General features: G+C 33.7%; 1 protein-coding gene and 1 long non-coding RNA gene across 2 annotated transcripts in view; one reads left to right on the plus strand and one right to left on the minus strand.

Annotated features, from left to right (window-relative positions):
- Nucleotides 1-25,410, minus strand: part of LOC125670462 (protocadherin Fat 4-like) — a 249,559-nt gene that overhangs the window by 30,417 nt on the left and 193,732 nt on the right. Inside the window, exons 49-55 of the mRNA XM_056161239.1 lie at nt 16,599-16,854; nt 13,529-13,801; nt 9,310-9,924; nt 8,259-8,371; nt 3,216-3,323; nt 2,568-2,739; nt 556-650 (exon numbers count right to left, since the gene is read on the minus strand). Coding sequence (XP_056017214.1) covers nt 556-650; nt 2,568-2,739; nt 3,216-3,323; nt 8,259-8,371; nt 9,310-9,924; nt 13,529-13,801; nt 16,599-16,854 — 1,632 coding nt within the window. The remainder of the gene's footprint in view (nt 1-555; nt 651-2,567; nt 2,740-3,215; nt 3,324-8,258; nt 8,372-9,309; nt 9,925-13,528; nt 13,802-16,598; nt 16,855-25,410) is intronic.
- On the plus strand, nt 21,878-23,898 carry LOC125677140 (uncharacterized). Its single transcript, XR_008802092.1, has 2 exons — nt 21,878-22,014; nt 23,513-23,898. It is a non-coding gene; the product is annotated as an uncharacterized LOC125677140 (long non-coding RNA).

The following is a 25,410-nucleotide window of genomic DNA, read 5'->3' on the forward strand; positions in this document are numbered from 1 at the left end:
GCTGATGAATATGGTGAGGTAAACTGATGGTCCTTCATTAGAGAAAAACCAAGGATTGAAAAATAGCGCTCCGGGTAAAATCAGGAGTTTATTATTCTACTATGTGACGTTTCGACGCCATTATTTAAGGAGAGAGTGTTGTCCCCAAATAACTTTGATTGGCAAAAGTGTGAATTGTCTACCTTATTTTTCTTATTTTTTTTCAGGCCACATTTATATACTAAGCATAATTTGTTCTTAAAAACAAAATGTCAGTGTACTGCAGAGTTATTCATGCACACTTTTTTCGCTCTTCTACGGTTGCAAAACGTTTCGTCCGGTTTTAAATTTGCCCAGACACAGTTGTATTAAGGCAGTATGCGACATCATCAAAGATGGCCGATTTCCTTTCAGAAATAAATGGGGTAAAACTTTTCCTTTACAGTATTTATTTAAGGGAAGACAACATATATATTGCATGAAAAACTGTTATCTAGGTATCTTGAATATGAATAATTTGGACCATAAACATACATTTCATTTTTGACAATATCTGAACATAACCCATCCACTAACCGTTATCTGCAGATGATAGTACGGAGTTATCTCCCTGTCCAATGATCCGTTCACGCTCAGTTCTCCTGTGGTTTCATTGAGGATAAATTTCCCATCTACAAAAATGGAACACCGGTAACAGTCTTTTCTCAAAATTCAATTTTTTATCAGTTGCTGAAGTATTTTAATTTGTCGGTGTAACCAAAATATCTAGATCATAGACTATATATAGTTCTTTATATTTGATCGCCAGATATTCAAAGTACTGTATTGGTTTTATTTCATAATTAGGAATATCCTTTGCTAACTGTCCAATCCCTAAGTCAATTAATACATGTACATAATTTTTTATGGAATCATTTAACTTCCTGAGGTCAATTTTAAGGGATTATCACGATTTTAAAGTTTTGTTAGGATGTAATTCCTAAATATGTGATACTATATTGCACCATTACATGTATATAAGTTGTGTGCATGTATTTCATTAGGGTATCCACAAAAATATTTCCTCTTTGAAATCTAAATCACAAATTCAAATGGTCACCTTTTAATTCCGTAATGAAATTTTAATTTCTAATGCTCATTACCAACACTTGTTGAAGAAAACATATTCCTTTCAAAAAATTCATAAAAGAATTAAAGTAGCAAAGAAATACATTTCCCAAAAGTTTGATACATCTGTAAGACTTTCATCTGTATAGTGTTTTAGGATACACCTGTATAGTGTTTTAGGATACACCTGTATAGTGTTTTAGGATACACCTGTATAGTGTTTTAGGATATATCTGTATAGTGTTTTAGGATATATCTGTATAGTGTTTTAAGATACACCTGTATAGTGTTTTAGGATACACCTGTATAGTGTAAAGGATATACCTGTATAGTGTTTTAGGATATATCTGTATAGTGTTTTAAGATTAATCTGTATAGTGTTTTAGGATACATCTGTATAGTGCTTTAGGATTAGTATGTATAGTGTTTTAGGATATATTTGTATAGTGTTTTAGGATACATCTGTATAATGTTTTAGGATACATCTATATAGTGTTTTAGGATACACCTGTATAGTGTTTTAGGATACATCTGTATAGTATTTTAGGATACACCTGTATAGTGTTTTAGGATACACCTGTATAGTGTTTTAAGATTAATCTGTATAGTGTTTTAGGATACATCTGTATAATGTTTTAGGATACATCTGTATAGTGTTTTAGGATACACCTGCATAGTGTTTTAAGATTAATCTGTATAGTGTTTTAGAATAAATCTATATAATGTTTTAGGATATATCTGTATAGTGTTTTAAGATTAATCTGTATAGTGTTTTAGGATACACCTGTATAGTGCTTTAAGATTAGTCTGTATAGTGTTTTAGGATATATTTGTATAGTGTTTTAGGATACATCTGTATAATGTTTAGGATACATCTGTATAGTGTTTTAGGATACACCTGTATAGTGTTTTAGGATACATCTGTATAGTATTTTAGGATACACCTGTATAGTGTTTTAGGATACACCTGTATAGTGTTTTAAGATTAATCTGTATAGTGTTTTAGGATACATCTGTATAGTGTTTTAAGATTAATCTGTATAGTGTTTTAGGATAAATCTATATAATGTTTTAGGATACATCTGTATAGTGTTTTAGGATACACCTGTATAGTGTTTTAAGATTATTCTGTATAGTGTTTTAGGATACATCTGTATAATGTTTTAGGATACATCTGTATAGTGTTTTAGGATACACCTGTATAGTGTTTTAAGATTATTCTGTATAGTGTTTTAGGATACATCTGTATAATGTTTTAGGATACATATGTATAGTGTTTTAGGATACACCTGTATAGTGTTTTAAGATTAATCTGTATAGTGTTTTAGGATAAATCTATATAATGTTTTAGGATACATCTGTATAGTGTTTTAGGATATACCTGTATGGTGTTTTAAGATACATCTGTATAGAGTTTTAGGATACATCTGTATAATGTTTTAAGATTAATCTGTATAGTGTGCTGTAGACCGTTAATAAACCTGAATTTTCCGTCAATGAATAATCAATTCGAGCATTGTCAGCAGCGTCCTTGTCGCTGGCAGACACCAACAGCGGCGATGGAGATTCATCGTTTTCCGTTACCGAGTACTGATACTCCGGTTCATCAAAGATTGGAGAGTTGTCATTGATATCTTGTAGAGTTATAGATACCTGCGTGGAATGTTGGGAATTACAGAATACAGAAGCAGAATACGTCTATCTCATCCAAAACAATATCAAAATGTTTTCTTCAGAAAATTACATGTAAGTAGTTAACCATTGAGTAATGGTTAGTAAAAGTGCGGATTCAGATCTCACATTTAATAAAGCACTGGTTTCAGATCTCACAATTGATCTAAAGTACGACTGATTCAAATCCCTCAAATGATACAGTACTGGTTCATATCCCACAATTAACAAACGACTGATGAGATCTCACAATAGATAAAGAACTGCTTCAGCCCCACAATTAATGAGCAATTAATAAAGGGCTGATTCAGATCCCACAAATGACCACCTCCTGATTCAGATCTCAAAACTAATAAATCCCATACAACTAATAACACGTTGGTTCAGATCAAAGTCTATCAAAGAGAAAAAAAATTACATTGAGTAAAATAATTTTACGATGATTAACCATCACCCACCACTGTGAAAGCGGTCCTCTCTGGCACTCTGCCATCAACCACTTGGGCAGCAAATGTCACATGACTTTTAGTCTCCCGGTCCAAAACTCCTATTGTATAAATGTTTCCCTACAAAATAGAAATTCTGTAATCAGTGTGTTGGCTAAATAGTGTTGTTTTGGGAATCCTGTGAGTGATGGGTCTGAAATAAGTCTAGCTTCTCCCAAAGCACAATTAATTATTAAAAGAACAAAGTGTCAATAGTACTTTGGATCACAAAGACATCATACTACATAAATTATGAATCACACTGTTTTCGTGTTGCACCGAGGTTGGGTTGTGATTCTGTTCAACAAAAGACCTGTAAAGTACAAAAGTCAATACGAGTTTGAAATAATTGATAACAAATAATAAGTTTTCCAATGAAAATGAATGAATAGAACCAGAAGGGAATGCAATTAAGATGCATCCAGAATAAATGACCAGAATCACAAAAATATATAAGTCATAAGAAAATCTTATAACGCGGCTGACAAACCAAAGAGCTATTATAAATAAACGCTCAATCTTATAAACCAGGATTAAGCGTCCTTAGCCAATGAAATAGCTGAAAACAAATAATGTTCAAGAAGACAGGAAAAATGGTAGATAATGAATTACATTGAACAATGAAAGGTAAACATGTGAAACATCAAAATATTGACTTTATACGATCTTAAATATCTTTCGAAATGAATATAAAGTATTTTAGACAGAGAAGACATTGTATATACAATAACTATGTATTTCAAGGCTAGTTAACGTCAAAATTTTTACAACTTGTAATATATATGTAGTACACATCGTTTTCTTTTCTTTTTTGGATGAAGGGTTGTGCTTTCGTAATCAAAACGCACTGAACTCCACCGAAGACATACATCTAATATCAGTATTAAGCCGCAACATGAAATCTATTCTCAAAATCAGGCAAAAGTGAGTATTTGTTTGATTTGGAAATTAACGGGGTTATTGCATGTAAAAAGGTCTGCGTAAAATGCATGTGTATTTAAATAGAGAACTTCCAATTGCCGTTAAAGGCTTAATTTTAAAACTAAAATAAAGATATATGGGTATCGGTGGGGATTTACTCGATTGGTTTGGAAGTTACTTGTGTAATCGAACACAGAGAGTTATGTATAAAGATAAGCTATCATCTTCTAGAATCATAAATGCTGGTGTACCACAAGGGTCAGTTATTGGCCCTCTGTTAATTTTGATTTATGTAAATAATGTAGCAGAAAATATTATCTCATTGTATAGATTATTTGCAGATGACAACTCATTACAATGTACATCATACAATATAACAAATATTGAATATATCTTGAATCATGATTTAAGTAGATCAGACAGTGGTCATCTAAATGGCTGCTCAAATGCAACCCCTCAAAAACTAAAACATTATTTTTCACACTAAGACCAAACTATACTCTCCCCAAACTTCAATTTCAAAATTGCCCATTAGAATTCTTGATGTCTCACAGACATTTAGAATTAGTTTTTAGTCACTATCTTAGCTGGTAAGAATACATTAATAGCATAATACAGTAAAAAAGGCCTATCGGAGATTTGGCCTTCTAAAAAAGTTAAAATTCAACATTTGTAGAAGAACACTATCAAAAACGTATACTACATGTATTAGACCATCACTTGAATACTCTTCTATTGTGTGGGATAGGTGTCCATTACAAAACATGAAAACACTAGAAAAAGTTCAACTGTACGCAGCAAGAATAACTATGGGTTTACCTATAATTTCATCATGTGATTCACTATATTTAGTAACAGGTTGGGAACCACTTTTAGACAGACGAAGAGTTGCAAAATTAAGTACAATGTTTAAAATCCATCACAATTTAATTCCAGATTATCTTTAAAATATCTTCCCTCCAACTAGGAACACTGAATCCAATTATAACACACGCAATGGAGAGGATTATACTCTTCCTAAATGTAGACTTGAGCTATTTAGGAAATCCTTTGTCGCTGACACAATTAAGCAATGGAACAATTTAAATATCTCGATCAGAGAAAATGCATCTTTTAGTAGCTTTAAAACAGCATTAAAATACCCCTATCAAAACGCCTCATCTTATGGTTGTTATGGAAATAGTAAACTTAACATCATTCACACCAAACTCAGACATAACTGCATTTTGAATTATGCTTTGTTTAGAAAAAAATATTATTTAAAGTCCCAATAGTTTGTGTGGTTTACCTGAGGACTCGTATAATTCATTCTTTATATAATACGTAACAATTATAATAATGCCAGAAGTCAATTATTAAAGAGTCTTTTTATATTTTTCTCAATCATCTGTTATTGATTGTCACTCACTTCTATGGGGAGACGAAGCTGAAATAATCCAACATATTTTTTCCTCTGTTCAAAAGTTCATCAAAGATTTTTGAAGATTTATCGTTACTACTACCTAACACTGTGCTTTATTCAAATAACTGACCTTTAATACATAGATATTTATTCATTTATTTAATGTAACTAAGAAATGATTATGTCTACTCATAATATTGATTAGTATATCGACAGTTGTATTTAAGGTGAGAACCCCGTAAGTTGAAAGAACTTGTGTTCAAACCGTTTGTATGATATGAACTTATACGATAAAATATGTTCAAATCAACCCATTGCCGTCCCTACCCAGGGTTGAACTCATGACCTATGGATTACCAAATTTCTTAGCAGCGTGTGACCATCACACGAAGTTGCTCGAGTAATAAAACTTGCTTTAGACGACATTGGAATTCTCGCCACGCTGTCACATGCTACACGGCCATTGATGATGGAAAAGGGATACAATCATTTGACGTAAATTTGAGAGGATCATAAAAGATACAAACTGCATTGCAGGTATATGGATATATCCACTTCCGCCCCCTACTAAAGGTTGAACTAAAAACCTGTGGAATCAAATATCCTAGCAGCCTGTGACTAAATATTATTTCAGAGACATATTATATACTGATATAGATACGAGTTCAAATCCAGAAAGAAGGATATATAAAGCACTGGCATAACCAACGACACTAATATGAAAATATCAAATTTTTGGGACGACTTGTCCCTTTTCCAGGACACTATATATTCATGCACACAGAAATGAAAACTAAAGAGATAAAATAAAAATGCAAACTAGCACTAGAACTAAACTACAAAGGCTGAGAGAAAAACCCAACCCGAGAATGTCTACATATTGAAATTATTGAGTGAAACAACAAAAAAAGTATGTTCTAAACAACAGTCAGGACTAAACTGAACTAATTAACTGTTACAAAGAACGGGTCTTTAGAATGAGTTAACCAACCGCTTAATTATACTGATCAGTTGACCCGTGCAAAGAGTAACGCCTGTTGAAACACAGATTAAGGGTAAATGCACCCAGCCATTCCAGAAAATGAAATGAACATGCTTTGTCTAAGGGCGTGTGTCATGTCAATACAGGCGTCATGCAATCTAAGGGCGTGTGTCATGTCAATACAGGCGTCATGCAATGAGAATTAGTGCGATATTTCATCACTGATTTATCTGTGTGAAATAATCTACGTTATACAGTCGCGATTCAGCATGACTAGTACTTACATCTGTGTTCATTAAATAATCTGCAATATATACATATATACTCAATACACACATTCTTGTTCACTCACTCACATACTCACTCATACACAAACTCACTCACTTACAAACTCTCACTCACTTACATACTCACTTATACACAACTCACTCACTTACAAACTCTCACTCACTTACATTCTCACTCATACACAAACTCATTCATTTACAAACTCTCACTCACTTACATTCTCACTCATACACAAACTCACTCACGCAAATGTTTGTTCACTCACTCACTTACAAACTCTTACTCACTTACATACTCACTTATACACAAACTCGCTCTCACAAATGCTTGTTCACTCACTCATATACTCACTCATTTGCAAACTTACTTACAAACTCACTCATACACAAACTCACTCACGCAATTGTTTGTTCACTCACATACTCATTCATATGCAAACTAACTTATAAACCCATTCATACACAAACTCACTCACGCAAATTATTGTTCACTCATTCACTTACATACTCACACAAACTCACTTAAACAAGCCTTCTTCACTCACTCATACACAAACACACTCACTCATTCACTGAATGACTGAGTCAGTCATACACACATTGTCTCAAAATCACTGACTCATATGCAATACTTCATGCACTCACTGACACTAACACTCATATCTAATCATTTACATGTACTCACATAGTCACTCACAAACCCATATACTTACATAATCACTCATCCACTCACACATTAACTAACTTTATATGCACTCATAAAGTAATTGATAAACTCATTAGAATCAGCCACTCGACAAACATGCTCAATCACAAACTCCCTTACTCATTCTCACTAACACTTTCTCTCTCTCTCTCTCTCTCTCTCTCTCTCTCTCTCTCTCTCTCTCTCTCTCTCTCTCACCATTGTGTCATTATATCATATAACGAGTATTTTCTACGACAGGAATATTTTACGATTTAGTCCCTAAAAATAGCAAACTATATTCTCCATTTCAATTTGCTATGGTTGCATTATATTCATATCCAACTGTTTTCGCTGTGATAACCCTTTGAAGCTCCAATGTGTTACTTTTCCCTCAACTTACAACTTGATGTTAATTTCCCAGTTCAAGGTCAATTGGCAAAGGTAATGAAATTAACATGCACGCGGTATTTCGCGCTTTGCCGTTGCGCAAATAATCACGTTGTTCATTATGATACAGTTTATCATCTCGCATGTACAATAAATTAGATATACTCTTGCATGTTTATCTATACATTTTGGTAATTATATTTTCTGCAGATTTATCCTCAGTGGACCACTGCTGAAAATAGCTGTCATACAGTATACATGTACTCTCCAACTCCTCTCGGATGAGATATTGTACAATGCATGACTGATTCATCGTTACATCTGAGTTACACAGTCACGGTTTACTTACATCAGCGTGAACTGAGAAGTTGGAGGCTGCTTCTGTTTGCTTTATCATGGAGTAAGTCAGGGTATAGAATGTCTCGTTGACAACCTCAGCTCTTATCTTGTCCACAACAGTATCTATTGAAATAAAGAACAATTAGCTGTTGTTATTGCTAATATGTAAATAAATTAGTCGATAGGGTAACACCACTTTTTGTTATTGATGATATGTAAATATATTAGTCTATAAAGTAACATCACTTTTTGTTATAATATTAATGATATGTAAATAAATTAGTCTGTAAGGTAACATTACTTTTTGTTACTGATGATATGTAAATATATTAGCTAAAGTCAACCAGTCTCTTGATGAAGACGATTACAAAATGACTCATATATATTTGATGACAGAAATAAAAGATTTAAGACAGCTGGGTCTCTGAATGTATTGATTGATATTTACATTCACTGAATCTTTTCTCTTATATTACCTTTGAAATTGACATTGTTTTCACCATAGACAATGAAGACATGATGGTTGCAAACTAGTTATATCCGGTTTGTTAGTACCACCTTTCCACATAATCATTACAAAATATGGAGCGTCTCCAAAGTCAAAGGGTGCATTGGCTGTTTTGTTTAAAGTAACGAATGGGTCAACGATATGATATTCTAGTACTTAAATCTATTTTAATATTTTCTTCTTTGTTGTCTTAATGGGTCAGGGTGACAAAAGTAGCAATAATTGCAGAAAAATTATGGATTTTTTTTTGCAATGCTACATGTAGTTACCTTCATCAACCAATAAAACAAAAAGAAAGCATTTCATCGTTTAATTATCTGTTGTTCTAATATCATCTTCCTATATCATGTTGCCAAATGTTTACGCATATTACATTGTTTATTCAGTGGGACGTGGTTTGGGTACAAATGATAGCAGGGTCTACCAAGAGGGAATAATACCTAAATGGAAGCAGGTAGCATATTTCGCTATCATATCAGTCATGCAGAACGCCACATGTATCTGATTCATTAAAAAAAAAACAACCCAGGCATTGTGGGCATAGGAGACTTACTGTCAGTAGCATTTTCTGGGATAACGAAGTCATAACGAGACTGAAGGAACACGGGAGCTTTGTCATTGATATTTTCAACAGTTAAGTACAGTGAAAGATTAGCAGTTCTGGGCGGAGTCCCTCCATCTGTAGCGGTTATGACGTAGGGAAGGACTAAGCTTTGATTGGTTCCATTCGTCTCATGCACAAGGATATTAAACGATATTGGGCTTTTTATAGAAACAAAGCCGGAGGAAGGATCTATAGTTAACAAATCGCCGTTTACGCCAGAAATTTGACTTTCTAGACTGTAGTGTATGCCAGCAGTTCCGTTTTCCCCGACATCTTGATCCCGGCAGGAAGGGAGATATATTATGGAGTTCACTGGAGACATTTCCAACACACTAGCCGAGTATTCCTGGATGGTTTTGTTGTCATGATCATAAAAGACCGGTGAGTGGTCATTGATGTCTTTCACAGTCACAATGACCGTGGCGGTCGCGGTCAACCGGGGTGACCCTTTGTCTACCGCCAACACAGACAGAGAATAGCTGTCCTCTATTTCTCTGTCTAACTTTTGCTTCAGATACAAATTACCATCCTTGGACAGATTAAACGGTGTGTATATACTTGAATCTGAAAAAATAAATAAAGTAATATGTGATTGTAATGTGAGAGTAGATAAAGAAATATCGCAGTAAATTATACATATTGTATTTCATTACAAAAGGCTCCTAGGAGTAAAATATTTGTCTGAAAATCTCATTTACTGAGTCATGCAGCTGCTGTTCTAAATTTGAAAACACAGTAGCCAATAAGAAGACAAGGCAGAGATGTTGAATATTGTGATCACACAAAATCACAAAACAAAGAGCACCGCAAACGGTGTAATATACGCCCCTCGGACAGTGAAGTTCAACCTGAAAGCATATTGTGCACTCTGAATTGATACAACACAAATTCTGAATAGGAAAGTCTTAAAGTGGGTTATGGTGCACCAATCCATCTGACATGTGAACTGATTATGCATTTCTCTGAGAGTGAGTTTGTGACAAAACTTGTGTCGGTGCAATATCTATCTATGATGATAAAAAGTCCAGGAAACCATTTGATCTATTTTTAGCCCTAAAGTAGGTCATGGTGCACCAATTAAGTTGAAATGTTTTAAATGTAAACTGATTATGTATTTCTTTGAAAGGGAGGTTGTGACTAAATTTCAGAGCAATACCCTTGACCATACCAAAAAATATCTGGTAAAAAACCCCAACAAAAAACCGTATAGCTATGGCTGAATTTTGATTGCCACGTAACTTTTTTCACTTTGAATAAAGGACTATGTAAAAAGTGTGACAACTGGGTACATAGACAATTGTCTCAATGTACCATATAATGCGTATTTTCTATACGGTTTGACATATAATGCGTATTTTCTATACGGTTTGACATATAATGCGTATTTTCTATACGGTTAGACATACAATGGGTATTTTCTATACGGTTAGACATATAATGGGTATTTTCTATACGGTTAGACATATAATGCGTATTTTCTATACGGTTAGACATACAATGGTTATTTTCTATACGGTTAGACATACAATGGTTATTTTCTATACGGTTAGACATACAATGGTTATTTTCTATACGGTTAGACATGTAATGCGTATTTTCTATGCGGTTAGACATGTAATGGGTATTTTCTATACGGTTAGACATATAATGCGTATTTTCTATACGGTTAGACATGTAATGGGTATTTTCTATACGGTTAGACATATAATGCGTATTTTCTATACGGTTAGACATATAATGGGTATTTTCTATACGGTTAGACATATAATGCGTATTTTCTATACGGTTAGACATATAATGCGTATTTTCTATACGGTTAGACATATAATGGTTATTTTCTATACGGTTAGACATACAATGGTTATTTTCTATACGGTTAGACATACAATGGTTATTTTCTATACGGTTAGACATACAATGGTTATTTTCTATATGGTTAGACATATAATGGATATTTTCTATATGGTTAGACATACAATGGTTATTTTCTAAACGGTTAGACATACAATGGTATTTTCTATATGGTTAGATATATAATGCGTATTTTCTATATGGTTAGATATATAATGCGTGTTTTCTATACGGTTAGACATACAATGGGTATTTTCTATACGGTTAGACATATAATGCGTATTTTCTATACGGTTAGACATGTAATGGGTATTTTCTATACGGTTAGACATGTAATGGGTATTTTCTATACGGTTAGACATACAATGGTTATTTTCTATACGGTTAGACATACAATGGTTATTTTCTATATGGTTAGACATATAATGGATATTTTCTATATGGTTAGACATACAATGGTTATTTTCTAAACGGTTAGACATACAATGGTATTTTCTATATGATTAGATATATAATGCGTATTTTCTATATGGTTAGATATATAATGCGTGTTTTCTATACGGTTAGACATACAATGGGTATTTTCTATACGGTTAGACATATAATGCGTATTTTCTATACGGTTAGACATGTAATGGGTATTTTCTATACGGTTAGACATACAATGGTTATTTTCTATACGGTTAGACATACAATGGTTATTTTCTATATGGTTAGACATATAATGGATATTTTCTATATGGTTAGACATACAATGGTTATTTTCTATACGGTTAGACATATAATGCGTATTTTCTATACGGTTAGACATACAATGGTTATTTTCTATACGGTTAGACATACAATGGTTATTTTCTATACAGTTAGACATATAATGGGTATTTTCTATACGGTTAGACATATAATGGGTATTTTCTATACGGTTAGACATACAATGGTTATTTTCTATACGGTTAGACATATAATGCGTATTTTCTATACGGTTAGACATACAATGGTTATTTTCTATACGGTTAGACATACAATGGTTATTTTCTATACAGTTAGACATATAATGGGTATTTTCTATACGGTTAGACATATAATGGGTATTTTCTATACGGTTAGACATACAATGGTTATTTTCTATATGGTTAGACATGTAATGGGTATTTTCTATATGGTTAGACATATATTGGATATTTTCTATATGGTTAGACATGTAATGGGTATTTTTATGGTTAGACATATAGTGGGTATTTTCTATATGGTTAGACATACAATGGTATTTTCTATATGGTTAGATATATAATGGCTATTTTCTATATGGTTAGACATATAATGGGTATTTTCTATATGGTTAGACATATATTGGATATTTTCTATATGGTTAGAAATATATAATGGGTATTTTCTATATGGTTAAGCATTTTGGTGATTTGAAGGCGGCACTACTCCACGTTTTCAGTTTGAGCACTTGCATTAGTACGCTACATTGAGAGAATATCTGATTTTCAGTTCTCACAATACAGGTATTTTGCGATTGAAAATTTTGCGGATTTTTCCTATGAACCAAAGCCTACAAAAAGAAACAATCACATGACAAACGTGTGATACGGTATATATATATATATATATATATATATATATATATATATATATATAAGCACTAAAGTTTCAACAACACCCGATACCTCAAAGTTTAGGATCCACAACATGGATACAAGGTCAAATACAAAAAATTATACAAAGCACTAAAATGACCAACGACACGAGCAATCAGATTGTCAAATTTTCGGGACGACCCGTCCCTTTTTCAGGACAAACGAAAAGAATTACATAATGTGGCCAATATCAACAGAGCATAATAACAAAAACCACATATAAATACATCTAGCACTACAACTACACTAATCTACAAACGTATTTACAACGCAGACTACATGTTTTTTTGTCTTTAGGCTTGCCAATCAATGTTAATCGTACCCAAGAATCTGCCCAAAATGCAATATACCCATGCGCATATAAGTGACATATCGCTTAGGTACAAGTTGTCATCAATTGAAGAGGAGTCAACTCGTAACCAGATTCTTGGGTACGAGTTGACTTTTGCCTTTTGGGTACGAGTTGACCTATTGGTACGAGTTGACCTATTGGTACGAGTTGACCTGGGTACGAGTCGGTCAAGGTACGAGTTGACTTGACTCCGCTCGGATTATTTCCCGCGCTCTAGTCATTAGAGCTCGCAGTACGAGCCAGCGCTCCGGCTCGCTGCGCTCGCTATAAATATCTATCTATCTATCTATATCTATCTATATATATATATATATATACACACCTCGTGATGAATTATTAAAGATGTATTCTAGCTGTGCATTGTTTCCTTCGTCATTGTCTGTTGCACTGAGAATCAGAATTGGGTCAGAGCGACTCCTTTCTTCTACCACGCTGATCCTAAGCACAGGGTTCTTGAACGTTGGGGCTTCGTTAACGTCCTCCAGGTAAATTATGACATTGGCTTCAGCGGTGTTAATTCCATCTCTAACTTCTACAATCAAGCTGTAATTGCTTTTCCTTTCACAGTCCAAATCTTTGGTGATGGAAATATTTCCTGGAAAAAAAATGAACGAAGTTTTCCAAAAATGTCCATTACTTAGAAAACCAACAGGAAGCAGACTGTTACCAAAAGGTGTTAAGCATGAAAAAGCTATCATTGTCAAAGAGACGGCAATTAATAAAGGTAACTCCATACGCGAATTATTACCTGATAAAAGTATAGAACATGCTTTTATTTTCATTTATTAGTTAAAGCTAATAAATTATCAAATAAAAAGCACAGTGTCCGGTATAAGAAATTAAAAGAAATAATACAAACAGTACACAAAGTTAAAATTTTAACACAAGCGCTTTCATTTCATAATCCTCGTGCGTTACATTTTAAATTAGTTTTCAAATAAATAATAATAAAATAATAGTTTTCAAATCTATTTTAAAATGTAACGCCTGGGGATCAAGAAATGAAAGCACTTGCATTAAAATTTTAACTTTGTGTACTGTTTATATTATTTCTTTTAATAATATACTTTTCGAAATATTTCAGCCGTTTACCAGCCTTCATCAGTCGTGTTTATTAAAATACATAGCAACCAACGTTGAACAACGTATTATCCATTATCATTATCATTATGATGATTAGAATGATAATACGTTGTTCAACGTTAGTTGCTATGCATTTTAATAAACACGACTGATGAAGGTTGGTAAATCGGCTGAAATATTTCGAAAAGTGTTTTAATGGTTTTATTATTATTCTTACAAAAAGAGAGACTTTGGATAAATAGAGGATATCTATATTGCGTGTTTTAATATTTGGTTTATCCAACAAGTTGATATGGTGTATTTATTCGCGAGGCTTGTCGAGCGAATAAATACACCATATCAACTTGTTGGATAAACCAAATATCAAAATACGCAATTATAGATGTTCTATTTATCTCATACGTCTTCTTTTCACTTAATTTTGAGATGATCCCCAGTATGGTAGAAACAGCTGATTGAATTTGTTTTGAATCCGTGGCTCAGACGTCGTGCTTAATCTGTCCACCTTACGCGGGAAAAAATAGTGCGCTTATAAACCATTAATATACAGTACAAAAGGTCATTTTTATAAAAGAAACCATGGATGAAAATTGTTTTAGAAGGGATTATATTTTATAATTAATAATGGTTTTACCATTCCAACAAAGTAACAACTATTGACCGAGTATTTATTTTTTGACGTAGGCCTGACCTTCTGATAAAAGTTTGATGTCGTCGTCGTTTTGAAATAAACATGTGTAATAACGATCAATGAAAGTAATATTTTAATGCAGCGTTATTAGAATGTTCAACAGTTTACAATGAAAAGTAGAAGTGATTGTGCATTTGGATTTTATTTACGTAGTTTCTTTGGATCTAAGGGCGAGAGGAAATCCTGAGGCACTTTAAATAGGCCTAGCCTAGTAAGTAAAGCTGTTGAGATTTGTTACATTTAATATGTTCCAGAAAAAAGAGACTGTGCTTGTAAATACTTGGTACCGCAGCATGTCGAGGTACTTTCGATTAGGCTTGTCCAGTAGGCCGTCGATTCCTTGTCGATGATAATATTAGTGTGCACATATTTTTGTTTTCTGGTCGTAATTTTGAGAAGTTACAGACCGAGTTAGCATTTTTGTGGCCGGTAACTTGCATTATGTCAGTGGGGGCAACATCATTTTAATTTTGCTATAAAAGAAATTCTAAATAAATACAGAATAATAAGTTTTACGCTTTATTTGGTGCATGGATATGCATAAACACAGAAAATATGTCATCCAAGCGGGTACAGTGTCAAAAGTAGTTCGGACCGGAAGTGCTTTATCAAACTGGCGTGTGATAAACCTAATGCTTTATCTCACTCTCAATATACACCACACGTATGATATATATATATATATATATATATATATATATATATATATATAAATATTGAAAATCAGAATGACACATTCCATAAAAAACAATCATTCACAGCTAGCGCTTTCTCCATGCCTACATGGTTCATCAGGCAGTTCAAATATACAAAAAATGTTTAGCAACGTCTTTGTTACGACGTCAACTAAACGAGTCCTTTATGACATCATAATGACGTTAACTGGTAGCGTTTGGTAATTCTTTATAATTCCCACTATATATATACATGTATATATATATATATTATATATATATATATATATATATATAAAGCACTAAATAATCACGACTAGGTACTGAAAATTTTCGCCCCAGCCCGGGGTCGAACCAGCGACGTACGGCACCCACCGCCTAGCAAGATTGTCAAACCAGTGCGTAAGTCCACTCGGCCACAACGACTTCCCTAAAAAGAAAGTTTTGTTATGCTCCTAAAGCGCTACTTATACACACTGATGCAATCTCACACAGTCGCTGTGTTATTCAGTGTTTAAGATATTTTATAGGGAGAGTGGATCTCTCGATGCAATTGTATAGAATATTTAATATAAATATATACACACAGAATTAATCATATATCAACGTCAGAACATTGCTATTTTTCCTTGAACGGCATTATCAAAATTTCACAAAGTATTTTCAAAAAATAAGATTTATTTCTTAATTGTATGCAAATGATTTATAATTGCATACATTTCAGGACACCATTTTTGCTAAACAAAAAGTTTCACTTTTATTTATCACTGACTTATAAGACAGTGTGTCACTGTCCTGTTTACTTTTAAAGATAACGAACAGTGATCAATCTCCACAACTGCTATAAGAACTTTGTGTAAATTCTGTGCTGTGTTCAGATCAATACGCTAACATGTAAAAATTATGTTCTGTATTGAATAAAACTCAGAAAAAGAAGTCCTCACCAGATGTTTTGTCATTGATTGAGAAGTGTCCATCCGCTCCTGACACAATGTAATAAAACGGATCAAAATTCAAGTCCCTGTCCTGTGCCGTTACACTGCCCACCGGATCACCAATACGAGCGCACTCAGATACAGAGAAATTGTAATTGGAGGGAGTGAAGTGAGGGAGGTTGTCGTTCTCATCCAGCACTCTGATTATCACCACCGTGGAGGTATTGCGATAGGGTGCATCACCTAGATTGTCCCGCGCCTCCACCTGGTAATAACAGAATCCGATTACCTACTACAGTAACATACATCAGATATATTTATACACAAACACTTCATTGTGTGTGCACAATACCACCCTCTTCTGAAAAATAGATCAAAAGCAAAATTTTCGACAGGGATGAAAAATAAAGATGACCGATTAAAGCTTAAGGACTCATTTCCATTGGATTCTGTAAGTAGTTTGTACACAGACTATAGACATACCACAGTGACCCATGAAAACCCTAAAACATATTTTCAATGGTAACCTCGGAGTAGTGTTTCACATATGTTGTCTTGCGGAGTTAAATTTGTGTTGGGGAAAGCCCAAATGACCAGAGATAAACCAACGTGTCCGAGCAGGTGACAACCATACCCTCTCACATACATCCGCTACTGATGACAAGGACTGGATTCGGACTACACTGATGAGAAGCAGGTGTCCAACTGTATCGAGGATTAATTTCATTGGTTGTAATTTTCACGTTTTCCTCTCACGTGACACGATCATGGGCTGATGAATTCACAGATTTGTAACAAAAAAGGGTAACCTTCATTATATCTTAACGCATTGTGTAGCAGACACAACTACTCCGTATTAAATTATTTTTCACTTTAAGGTAATTCCACCCCTCTAGATTTATAGGTTCAATCTTATATTTGATTGTTGATTCTTCAAATAAGGCTATTGGTACTTTGCGGAACGGAACGAAACGGAACGGAACCGATTGTGGGGTACCCTAAGGGAGAATCCACTGTAAAAAGAAGTTGGTTGTAAATAAAATACTGGACTTTAAACTTCTAGTTATATACATAATTGTGTCCACTGATGCTGGCCTATGAAAAGTAGAGAGTCGTAAAAGAGAATACCGGGCTTTAAAATTTTATTTTTTCAAATATACAATTGTGTTCAATCATCTGAGCTTTACTTCTGCGTTGATATCTGTAGTTAATGTATAAATTATGTTTAATTTTCGATTTGCATTTATTACTGATATAAAATGGATATTTTCTGCGCTGGTTCCGTTCCGTTCCGCAAAATACCAATACCCGTGTGGATATTAGTATGTAACGGAACGGAACGAAACATCGAAATTCAAGTGTTATTCTACAAGTGCAAGTAGTCTGTTATTATTCAAGTGTTCTCATTCATTTTAATCGCATCTTAAGACACCGAATTCTCTCTTTTCTTTTTCTTTTGTGTTTTTTTTTTCGGGAGGTGGGGTAGGTTTTTTTTGGTAAATTAATGCCACGTTATTTTCTGATGCTACAACATTACTATCCAAAATTCGTTGTAGATCATGCATTTCATTACAGAGTGTGTATGATATACATACTGATGGTTTGTATTGATATGAACATTGTCGTTGAATTGGAAATACGTTTTTATTAAGTAAAGCCATGACAAAGACTGCCAATACGTGTTATTGTTCTGTTCTATTGAAATAATGCCACGTTATTTTCTCCTGTTTTTGCTGAGGCTTTTTCTTTCATCGGTTTATTATTTGATCAATCTCAAAGTCAGAGGAATTGTTAATTTAAAAAATCAATATACATATAGATAAATATATGAATAGATAATCGGGATCTATATAAAATTTTCTGCATTCCAATAATGATTGCAAATGAAAAGCTCACAAGAAAGGGAATGAAGATTTTGGAGGATACACACAAGTTGAAATAGTTGCTAGAATTATAGGATTCCGTTCCGTTTCGCTAAATACCAATATCCGTGTGGATATTAGTATTTAACGGAACGGAACATCAAAATTAAAGTGTTATTCTACAAGTGCAAGTAGTCTGTTATTATTCAAGTGTTCTCATTCTTTTTAATCGCATACCGAATTCTCTCTTTTCTTTTTCTTTTGTGTTTTTTTTTTCGGGGGTTGGGTGGTTTGTTTGTAACTTAATGCCACGTAATTTTCTCCTGTTTTTGTTGAAGCTTTCTTTTTCATCGGTTTATTATTTGATCACTCTGAAAGTCAGAGGAATTGTTGATTTCAAAAATCAATATGCATATAGATATATATAGGATTCCGTTCCGTTCCGCTAAATACCAATATCCGTGTGGATATTAGTAATTAACGGAACGGAATGAAACATCGAAATGGAAGTGTTATTCTACATCTACAATTAGTCTCTTGTTATTCAATTATGCTCATTCTTTTTAATCGTACAGAATCTTAAGACACCGAATTATCTTTTTTTCCCTATGGGGGTGGGGGTTGAAATAACTGCTTTCACACAAATGCATGTTTTTGAACATGCCTGAAATTTTTGATTGCAATTTGTTTCGGTTTTGAAGACGCATTCCCTTACCAAAAAATAAGGCTTCTGGCGAAGTCCTGCGGCGAATCTGCTGCAAACTTAGCGGCAAGGTTACGGCAGATTGTTTGCAGCAACCTTACGGCGACTTTTTACCATGCAAATGAAGTTTGCGGTAAACTTGCCGCAAACTTGAGATTGCCATATATGGAATGGTTTATGGTGAACCTCTGGTGAAGTTTTGCGGTTAACCTTTGGTAAACTTCTGATAGCCATATACACTTTGCGGCGAACCTTTGGCAAACATTTTCAGAAAGCCTAATATAGTTTGTGGCAAACCTCTGGCAGCTTTCAAATATACATCCCTAAAACTCCCAATGGCCATAAATACATTAATTATGAACACATTAATTATGAACTTGCATCTAGCATTCATATCAGTTAATTAAAAGAGGAATGACTTGCATTTACATGATTTATGATAGAAAATCAGTTGATGACAATTTCATTTTTAAAATATCAATGGTTATTTTTAAAAGAATGTAATCACTGCTGCTTCTTCATATCTCATGCATGCTTGTAATTTAACCCACTGAAAGCAGTAAATTAATTACCATAAGGACTATCACCAAGGTCTAGTAAACTGGTACACCACAGCACTTTCTACCAGTATTACTTAGAATAAAATTACAGCTAGTCAGCTAGTGACTAAAAGGATAATACTTTTCAGTAGTCTGTAGGTTTCTTTCATGAAAAGTGTCTTTTACTTTGCCAAAAAAAACTACACACTAGACCAAGTTAAAGTATAATCTAAGACTATATGCAACACCATCAATAACAAATAAATCAATTGATATTTGATTTAATATGCATAAAAAACACATCAAATTTAGAGAATGTAGCCATAGATTTATACTGTTCCCAATAATATAAGTTTTTTAATTATAAATATAAAAAAAAACAATTACCCACAAGTCACAGTCATTTCCAATAAACTGAATTTTCAATATGCATTTATGATTTTACTTACATCTGGATGAAAAAGCAATGTGTCTATCATGGCTTTCATTTGAAATCACAGCACTTATTCCCACTCAATCCAATTTTTGCAAATTCAGATCAAATAATCAATGTCATCCACGAAAAAAATTACACAATGTTGACTTTTGAATTACATGAAATGCACTGGACGTCTACTTAGATAGTCTATTTTCTTTAACAGCACATTACATGGTTCCAGTCTTTGTGTTTATGGCTTTCACAATCATGAATGTCTATGTTGTCCATCCCCAATGTTGTAATGGCAAATGCTGTAAGAAAAAGAATTACAAAGATAAATCAAATTTGAATGAACATAATTCAAATTACAAGAATAGTGTTAATTTCTTAAAATATCTTTCATTCTGATTATACCTTTCAAAGCATGACCAAGAGGTGTCTGCAACAAAATCATAATCATTGCAAGTTTTTTCTGCAACTCTTGGTTCATACAAGACATTCATAACTTATTTTAAACAGTGGGGTTTTGTCTTCCCTGTTGTCGTAAAGTATGCTACCAGAGGGCATAGTACATTAGAGAGCACAATAGGAAGGATAACTCTGGGTAGAACATCAAGATATTGAGTGAAACGCGATGAGTACTGTAAATTAAAGTTATTGTCAACATTAATGTTATTATAGAAATTTCAAATTCAGTTGGATATACTTTGGTTTTATTGTTAAATGTGTTGTATAAATACGGCCAGATGGGCTACCATGATTCAAAATAAACTAGACCGGACCAAGCTTTTACTAGTCTGAGTGTGCCCGATGTGCTAACCAAATTAATTACCACACGTGTATACCAATTAAATTATTATTGTCAATATTTTAATTAACTTGCATAACAGCATAAATGCCATTTTATTGATTAAATTATAAATCATATTTGTGAATATTATAATACAAATAGGCCTAGATATTTATTGGCACAAACACAATTATTATAATCATCATAATCTACATACCACTTTCAAATTCAATCTCTCCATATGATACATGACACCATCTGTCTAAGGTGCTTGGACTTTCTCCTCCCTCGTTTCCCCTGTCTCCTCTAATTGATTTGATTTCACTAGGCCTATACCAGGGGGGCTGAGTTCTTTGTCTGCGAGAATCGTATCACATACCACCCTTAGAAAACAAAACCATTTCAATTGTTTTGAACTTTTCAGACGTATACACACAGATATATACAGAATAAAAATACATAGGCCTATGGTTTTGCATAAAGCAGAGTACGTCGTATCATGTAAAGTGAATGTCCAATAACACGATGGTTATGTCAAATTTAAAATGTATTTTTACACTAACAAATGCAACCAATGTATGTTCTTATCTATGATGAACTTACTGTTTTCGTCGGCAAATCTCCCTGGGAGTAACTCTTCTTCTCGACATGCTGGCTTTCTCTTGAAATTTTCTCTACTTCGAATTGATAGCGCGCGTCAATTTGAATAGTCTTGATCATCAAGATGTATCGACTCGTTCGTACGCACATCTCATAAAAACAAGCGTCTGGGTGACCGAGACGGAAGAAATCGAAAGTTTTCAGGTACTATTTTAAACAAAACGAAATTAGTTTAGCATGCTGATACGCATTTTCTTTAAACAATTTCTTTTATTTTACAAAAGGATTTTGTTATTTTAAATAAATAGTTTTATAAACTGGTGTTATTATCAATCTAACATAAGTATTCAAAGTATTCGGTTTACAACTTTTATAATTCTTCGCCCCGTGTTTACTTTCGGTTTCATTTTGGAAACGTGAGACAGTTGCTTGCAAGTTCAGCTAGTAGTTGGTGACTGCGAGGCGTTTAAGTACATATTTTATAAACATTTAAAATGGACGGTTCTTTGCGAGGTAAGTAGATGTTTTTGTATTCTGTAATGTTATAATATATTTGCTTATACTGATATAAAGTAGAAACTGATAATACGGGTGACGATATGAATTAATGACACAGGGTTTTGACACAGTCTGAGCAAACTGGTGTATATATTGTATAATAGTGAGATAATATATATACGGTGTGACCGTTGGACCGAGCGAAGCATGATATGGTCATTGGCATGTCCCAAGTGATAGTCATAATTCTGTTCAGTACCGTAAATTACATTTCATTTAAAAATATATATTATTTATGAAATTCCCATTGCGCTAAACGCCCAGTATCAAAGGGGGATATCTATGAGGATAATTACAGGATCCGCCTATTCCTTTAACGCGGAGAAGACGTAAACCGTGCATAACTGACGATGACGTCAGATGTAGCCTCGACTTTTTTCTCCGTCTTTCAAACCAAACAATTATAAACAATAATTCATTTCAAAATATATAGTATTTATGAAATTTTCCTTACACTAAACGCCCAATAACATCTAAATATTAAAGGGGGATATACAAGGATAACAGTTCTACAGGATCCGCCTATTCATTTAAAGCGGGGAATATAACGCCAGTCGACGTAAATCATGAATTATGACGTCACATTTAGCCCCGAAATTTTTCTTTTTCAAATCAAACACTTATAAACAACAATACACCCCGTTTGCAGTTAAAAGACAGTTAAAACAAAGTTAACCAATAAATTCAAAGTGGTAAAGGGTAAGCGTAAATATATCGTATATTTTTATTTAAAGAAACTCATGAACTCGTTCATCTATTTAGTCGTATTACTGTTTTTCTATTTGATGATTGGCTAAAGACTGTAACAATGATAATCATACCATTCATTTTTAACAAACTGGGTTTTTGAATTACAAATTGCACGTTAGTCTTGTATATTTGGCATTGAAAATTAAAACACGAATAATTGTAGAAGCAACTAATGAACAAAGCATAATGGCGGCGCCCATATGGATCACAAAAAATTCAGTGAACGTATATATAGAGATTATCTGTATTCATTTGCAAATTTTATCATTTTTTATTTTACGTATACGTGTTACCTTTAGAGTCTTGCTTCGCGGACGGGCCTTTGGCCCGTCCGAGCTTTGCTCGGTATTATACTATATTTACCAGTTAAAATGCTCAGATTGTGTCAAAACTCGGGATTTTATGACCATGCACCTTGCAGCTGGTGAGTGCATACAATATTTTGCAGGCCAAAACGTATTGAGGTGAATGGTATAACTACTAGATAGTACGTTTAATTATTGAATGATTCAGCAAAATAAAGCTACTAAAGAAATACCCATGCAATGTATTTAATGATGAAGGCAAACCATGGGGGGGGGGGGGGGGGGGGGGGGGGGGGGGGGGGGGGGGTAATTAGCTGATATAAACAGTCTGACTAAATATATTTATCTATAATTAAATAATATATATATTGATTTCGTATATTTAATCATTTTTGTAGACGATGGCAATAGTGACAAGCATTTAGAAAAAAGAGTAGACAAACTTGGAGAGCTAGGCCTAGATCGTACTCTGAAAAGAAAAATCCACCAAAGAAAGCAAAGTGTCCAGCTGTCAGCTGATGTACAAGAATTTTGAGAAGCCCAGTCACAAGTTACATCAGATGATGGCGATTCAATAAATTATTATATTGAAGAACGTATGGAAGAACCTGCGAATGTTGAGGCGGTACAACGATTAATCGAAGAGGCAATCTTTTACAGTGAAGATGATGACAGTGATTTAATTTCCAATGAGAAATGGCATGATCTAATGGACTTTCCAGAAATGGTAGCTGATGATTGAATTTTTGTATTGTAAATAAAATTGTATAAAATTTAACCTGCATGCATGTTTAGTGTTATTTTAGCTTATAGCCACTGCAGTCTGTTACAGAACCATTAATGCTTTAAGTATAATATCAATTTTAGAAAACAAATGTGCAAAAAGAATAATTCCTTTGTAAGATTTTAAAACTTGCTATGGATTAATCTTGAATTCAGTTAATACAAAATGACAAGATCACCTACATTACGAGGCAGTATATAATAAAATCTAAGATCTTTGGTATACTTGCAGCGAACTGTAATTTCATTTGCCACAAGTTCACCGCTACCAGGGAGTATTTGGATCTCTTTGTGATATACAAATATATGGTAAAGAAAGATTTCTGGTATACTTCCAGCGAACTTCATGTTTGTTCGCCACAAGTTCACTGCTACCGGCGAATGGCTGCGAACTAGTGTTTAAGCTTTTGGTGAACAAAATAGTTAGCCGCTAGTTTACTGTAAGTTTGCCGCAAGGTTGCCGCATACTGTATAGTTTGGTAAGGGTTTTCACACGTGTTCAAGTGTTTTTTAAGACACCGAATTCACTCTTTTCTTTTCTTTTTCGGGGGGGGGGGGGGGGGGGGTCGGGTCTTTTTGTAAATAAAGGCCACATTGTTTTCTTCTGACTTAACTGATGTATCATCTGTTTTGTACAAAAAGTGATAAATTTTCCATCATTTTTGAAAAGGACAATCATCGAAGAATTTATTAGGTAACAAGTCTTACAATTGACGTCACTGTATAAAGAGAAAAATTCCCACCAAGGATTTGCCCTGGACCCGAAAACGTTTCTCTTCAGACACGGCCGCTAATCTCCTTTGTCTCATTATTATTATATGGGTTTTCATTTTCAGTAATAAAAAAGAATGAAATTGAATAACAACTTATTGAATCTGTAGCAAAACACTTCAATTTCGATGCGTTTTATTCCGTTCTGCTAAATACTAATATCCACACGGATATTGGTATTTAGCGGAATGAAACGGAACCAGATATAGCTACTTAGTTAAGATGTTTTTAACACAAATAAAGCTACAGTTATACCCCCTCGCAACACATTCTATAGCATGGTGTTCAAGTTACTACTTCCGATAACGCAGAAAAAGTTGAATTATTGAATGATTATCTTCCTTCAGTTTCAAATATTGATGACAATCGCAGAAGTCAACCTAAATTTTTCTCTTTATACAGTGATGTTCCGCAATTTATACATATTACAGAACAAGATATTTTATATAATTTCCTTTTTACCCGTTAACAAACAAAAGGCCCTGACTATCAAAAAATGTTAAGAGTACTAGATACTCAATCAATTGCAAGACTTATTATTTAATAAATTCTTGGATGATTGTATTTTTCCAAACTGTTGGAAAATTTATCCCTTTTTGTACAAAACAGATGATCCGTCAGTTATGTCAGGAGAAAATAATGTGGCCTTAAAAAAGCCCAGACCCCCCCCCCCCCTCCCCCCAAAAAAGAAAAGAGGGAATTCGGTGTCTTAAACACTTGAACACATATGAAAATGCATCTT

The sequence above is a fragment of the Ostrea edulis genome, chromosome 4 (assembly GCF_947568905.1).
Source record: "Ostrea edulis chromosome 4, xbOstEdul1.1, whole genome shotgun sequence".
NCBI lineage: Eukaryota > Metazoa > Mollusca > Bivalvia > Ostreida > Ostreidae > Ostrea > Ostrea edulis.